Source organism: Podarcis bocagei, assembly GCF_964188305.1.
Source record: "Podarcis bocagei genome assembly, chromosome: 4".
NCBI classification, from domain to species: Eukaryota; Metazoa; Chordata; class Lepidosauria; order Squamata; family Lacertidae; genus Podarcis; species Podarcis bocagei.
Window position 1 is genome coordinate 47,975,872 of NC_138128.1, and position 6,000 is coordinate 47,981,871.

At 38.6% G+C, this 6,000-nt stretch overlaps 1 protein-coding gene across 1 annotated transcript in view; it reads left to right on the forward strand.

Annotated features, from left to right (window-relative positions):
- CFAP58 (cilia and flagella associated protein 58) overlaps window positions 1-3,188 on the forward strand; it is an 86,891-nt gene extending 83,703 nt beyond the window's left edge. The window contains exon 18 of the mRNA XM_081192007.1: window positions 1,990-3,188. Coding sequence (XP_081048133.1) covers window positions 1,990-2,110 — 121 coding nt within the window. The 3' untranslated portion in view covers window positions 2,111-3,188. The remainder of the gene's footprint in view (window positions 1-1,989) is intronic.
- The last annotated feature ends 2,812 nt before the right edge of the window (window positions 3,189-6,000 follow it).

A 6,000-nucleotide genomic window follows, 5' to 3' on the forward strand; every position in this document is an offset into this window, starting at 1 on the left:
TCGCTCCTTCCTGTGCTAGAACGTGATTTTTAGAACCTGCACTAGTACCCATTTAGAAATACAGAATTTGATTTCAAACTAGTTACTTCCTTTACCACCCAAACTTCATGTTTTTAGATAGCAAACAGTTCTGATGACTGAATTAGCAAAACCTCTGCCCATCTGCAAATGGCATAATGTTGCCTTGATGTTTGGAATTAGCAACAATTGTTCGTGGCTAATGGCCTTCCTGGGGCTTTATGATCAATACACAAAGCTACCATAATGTCTAGCGATCCATTTCCAACAGCTAAGTGTCCTTTTGAAAACAGCTATAATCTTTAGAATTTGAACCCTGGGCTTAGCTTTTCCATTTCAGCATTACAGGGGAAGAAATTCACTCTGCCGTATTTTATTTCTAGAATTTCATTTCCTGCTACTGTTATATTTTTAAAGGGCAATGGACCATCTATAAGGAATAGAGTTACGCCTACATATATATGAGTATTACATACAGTACTATGAGGTTTTCATTTTTGTCAGTTTTATGCCACTTCCATAGTAAATTAGTTTATAAGTCCAGAAAGGAGAATTAAGCTATCTCCTTTCTTCTTTTTTATTTTTATTTTTTTCTTACTATTTCCTTCTCCTTCCTTCTGCCTCCAAAATAGTCATGTAGTCAAGGGGACCTGCACATGTTTAGCTACTTCTTTCTAGTCTAGTATATAGTCCAGTGTCTATTACAGCTTGAATAAATTTGCAGTGTAGGGCATGATTGTGGGACTGCTACAGAAAATCATCATAAGCTCTCTTTTGCTTCTTGCTCTCTGTTGCATGTTTGGATCACAGCACATTAGTCATTATTTAGGAGAGTTTGGTGCACAGTTGCATACATGCTTGCAACAATCTCACCCTTTCTCTTTTCCTCAGCGCCACAGTCCTTGAATTACTTTTTAAAAGAAAACATTTACTAGGAAGCAAATTTAAAATGTTCTCCAGGAAACTATTTAGTTTTTTGAACCATAGGGTTGTATCCAACTAAGTTCTACTCAAAATATATGCAGTGGAAGTAATGGACCTTAGGTGAGACGTGCCCATTAATTTTAGTGGGTATGCTTTGGGGATAACTAGCACTGGATACATACAACCTATTGTTAGCTTCAGACATTTTTGAGGCTTTGATCTGTACTATAAAAAGTCCAAAGATTTTTAAAAAATTGTTAAAAAAAAATATAATACAGCATTTTTGTGCTTTAGTACTACCAGTTTACAGTGATCTGATAAATTTGTTTGAATATTTTGCTCCATTTATGTAGTTGTACATCTCAGTTCAGGAAAATGTGTCTTTCACATTGCTCTCCTGGCTCCCCCCCCCTTTCCTCATTAAATATCTGAGTGGATAGTTAAACTATGCTGCTTTCTCTTAAGGCTGCTAAATTCAAGTTGTGATTGTTCTTCCTATGGCTTTAAGTCTAACGGTCACACCTATCAGTTCAAAGTTATATAGGCAGTGTTGGCTTTGTGTAAAAAGAACTGGATAATTGTCTCTATAAATCTGTTAAATGGTGAAAATGGCTAACACAATTTCTTCATTAAAATTCAACAAAGAGGGGGAAAAATCCCTTTTTTGCCTTTGATGATTTCAGCTTTTTATTTGAAAAACAAATAATCATTTGGAGGAACAGTGCCAAGATTAGAAATTCCAAGTCTTACATTTATTATTCTTTTAATGAGAAACTGTGACCATTTTGAGGGGGTAACATTAGGAGAGCTCATTTAGTTCTAATTTTTAATAATTCTGCGTACCGTAAGCAGTCACCTAATTAGATCCAAACAGGCATCTAATTGTGGTTGTTTAGCTAAACAAGCTTTCATCAACTTATTTTTAATGATCTCCTGATAGAGCTATTGCTGCTATTAAAACTTTTGGAACTTTTCAAAATGATACTGAGATAAAAAATGTAATAATATGCCCTCTTTCTTTCTTTCTTTTCTACTTCCATCCCTAAGGGAAAAGGAGAGAGCCTTGAGTAACATAGAGCATGACTACCAAGGAACGAGAGCCAGAGCTTCACGCTTCACCGGAGGTGGTTTCCCGCTTAGCAACCCACCTCCCAAAATTGTAGCCTAACACTATTGCATCATTAAACCTCATCCACTAGAACGGAAAAGAGACATTGGCATGTCCAGCTGAACTAAAATGTTTTTGAATGCAGATTAGATAATATTATGGTTTTTAAAATAATTTGTAGCAAAATATTTCTTCGAGGTTACTGTGTTCTTTCATTAAAGGCAGCATTCTGGCATAGGCAATGCTATTTTTTATGCCCAGTTAGTTGAATGCTGCGCATAATGAAGTCACTCCCCATCCTATAGATATATTTGGAGCAGATATTTCGATTTTACAGTTTTTGTTGTACTTCAAAGTACTCAAGACTAGAAGTAAGTTCAGTTGAAATCAGTGATACATGCTTCCAAGTAAATATATTGCATATAAAATTGTAATCAACTGTAAAATATCCATATCTATATTGGCTTAAACTACCTCTTCTTCAGCATGAAAAAACATGAAAAATAACTAGAATGCTAATAATTTAGCTTAAGAAAATATAAAGCTTAGAATTCATCACTTTATCGGAACAACATTAATCTGTGAAAGTTTAAAGTCATTCTCAAAACTGATTAGGAACATTGGGAAGGTATGCGATAACATTAAGCCCATACTGGTGAATGTATTTCCTTTTTATGCTAGCTAGCTAGTATGATGGCAACATCTTTGACTGTACATCTCAGTCTGTACATTTAGATTATGCCTATCTTTCATTAATTTGTTTCTCAATCTAGAGTCTAAATATAACCAACCTTACATTTTCGAACCTGTTAAAAGGAAGACACTGATTTAGTTCTGCAACATTTAAAGATTGTTTACATTTTACATCATATATACCTCCCCACACCAAAACCTTTTCAACCAAAGAGATTTAATTAACATTCATTAGCAAGCCATTTAATAATGTCAATATGTGAGGTGCTGAAGAATGGGGATAAGAGTTTAAAATAAAATGTCTTTGATGTATTCTTGCTTCAGGGATGAAAAACTCCCAGGAGAGAGCCTGATAAATATTTCATTAAAAAAAACTTTTGCAAAGATATTGATCTTTTGTTTGGTGGAATACAGAATTGTATATTAAAGCCCCTTTGGAAAACTATTAATGTTAAGTGTTTATTTCACAGAAATCAAGTAATCTGTGATGGGGAATCATTTTGCTTTTATATAAAGGACAAAGATACTTAGTTATTGGAGGAATTGCCATTGTCATTAATTTCTGAAGCAATTATTATTCTTGTTAGGGTCTCTGTCTTTCGTGTCGTTTCCTGAAGATACCAGTGAATACTTAAAATTATATTTCTTACCATTTTCTTACCATCATAACAATCAACCCACTATAAACAAAATATGCAATGCAGTGTTTCCCAACCTTTTTTGGGCAAAGGCACACTTGTTTCATGAAAAAAATCTCGAGGCAAGCCACGCCCCCTCCAGCCAGCCGATTGGCTGGCCAGGAGGTGTGGCCGGATGGGATTCCCCTGCTCTCGCGGGGGCTGAGATGGGATTCCCCGCTCACGTGGGGGCGGATGGGATTCCCCGCTCACGTGGGGAAGGGCGTGATGCCCGCAACCCCACCTCCTGGGGCAGGCCCAGTAGCGAGCGGATGCGCAGGCCAAGTAGCGAGCGGCGATGGGATGTGGGAGCTCGCTCGCTCGCCGCTCCGCGTGTGCTCGCCGCTGCCGCCCCGCCTCTCACCGCCCGCCTCGCCCGCCTCCACGGAACACAAGGCAAAGTTCCACGGCACACTACTGTGCCGCGGAACACCGGTTGGGAAACACTGATGCAATGTACAACTCCTAGTATCTTTGCTGCATCAGCTGCATGGACCAGCAGAGACTGATTTAGGTTGGAGCATTCATCTTACCAGTACTGCATTGGTGAATTAAATGCAATCAGAAAAAGAACATCTGAACCAGCTTTGTGGGTAAGCCCTTAGACATGTTGGTTTTTTATATTCTTTCCCAAAACATCTTCACAACTTTCTTAAAATGCTATTATATGCATATGTGTTTATTTTGTTTTCTTTATAATGAAATTTGTCTCCATTCAGTACAAATTGGAACAATACATAGTTGAAGGTGTAGCTGCTTTACCCTGGCACAATGCCACCAGAGTCAACAAAGCTAAGTTTATTAATACCAGCAGGTAATCTGGCATGTTTCTGTATAGACAGGTGGCTCCTCGTAGGATAAAAGGATGTATGCTGACTTTAGCAGAATCATTGCTCTCATTTCCCCCTACACCTTGACCCTTTTGCTAATGAAAGCAGCAAAAGCATAACTGAAACGTCATCTCAGGTTCCTAGTGAGTTCATATTTTCCAAGGATATTTGAGTCATTGTCCTGTATAATGTCAGCATGATCCAGCTAAAGAAAAGCACTTTTAACCTCTGTTGATTTCAACTGAGATAGGCAATCATGTGCTAAGTCAGTGGAAATTGTAAGGCTACAGTTCCTAATAAAACTTACCAGGAAGGAAATTCTTTTCAACTCAAGAGGATTAAACTTCAGAGGAAGCATATGTATGAGCAAGCTGAAAAGTGCTTTACTTCAGCTGGATCATTCCCAGCAGATTTTAAGGTTGGGTGAATATGATTTTTTTTTTTTGATACGGTCAAGCTGTGTTTGCTGATGTTCTGCAAAAAAGGAAAGGGGTTTGTGATGTGTGGCTACTGCCCACTTAAATAAGTGCTCAATTAGAAAGACGGGGGTTCAGATTTCAATCATTCCACAGTAAGAATGGTTTGTCTTGGTCAAATTACTTTTTTTATTTGGCAATTCATATCTACGAAATGCAAACTGTCAAATTGCCTCCACACCAGCAATGAGCATGTGAGGCTGGTTTTGAGGTTAAAGGTCACAATTTAATTAAGGACCTGCAAGGGAAAAAACTAGAAAAAAGTGTGGGTCATCTACCTTAGTGAAGAGTAACATATTTTTCCTTTACCATCCATGTTCAGCACCTCTAACCTGTCTGGTAACTGATCAGGGATCAGTGCCCTGATAGCCTGTTCACTTAAAACTGCAAGCTAAGGAGCAGAACCATCTCCTTCTGGTGCCTAGCATTCAGAGGGATGGCCTCATCAGCACCATATCCACTCTCCACAAGGTTGGTCAGCTATAATGATGGGAGTGGGTAAACATCAGTGCTCACCACTGAAGTGAAGCCAAGTCCCCTCCATGGCTTGCACTACATGCCTGTTATGCTGGAAAAGCCAACTGAATTGATCAACAACACTTCAGATTTGCAGTATGGAGTAGGTGAAAAAAGATGGTTTCAGCAGTCACCCCAAAATTTCTTACTTGGCTCCTAAGGGCAGCTGGCTAATCTCACATGTCAAAAAGGGATGGATGATGCAGGACAGCTTATACAGGCAGCCTGATTTTGTCACACAGATGTTGTTAGGGCTGCCAAACATCCGCATTACCAGGATTTCAAAGGCAAGTCAATTTGGCATTTTTGTATATAAAAGAAACTCCGACAATTTCGCGGTCTTCTTAAAAAGCTCAACAACTTTCCGTGTGTCCTGGCTTTTACTTTTTGAAATATGGTGTGAGACTTTCACAGTGCCATTTCCAAAGGGTGTTAGGGGCAAAAGTGGGAGTAAAAAGTGCCGGGTATCTTTTTAAAAACAAACAAGACACATTTGTTGAGCTCATTTCTTGGAAAATTGCTATAAAGCAGTTTCTGCTCAGAAAAGTACCTCATTCATTAGACTATAATTAAAGGTCAAACGTTAGGGAATGGACATAAAGGTGAAGAGGGGGATGAAGCTGTCAGGTTTGGAGTCTGGTTTGGGGCCATGTGGACAGCAGGTAAGTGCCAGCATCTCAACACTGCTTGCTTTATAAAGGAACAGATGCACATTTCTAGGGCTGTCAACCCAGTGCCCTTTACAAAACTGAAAATTC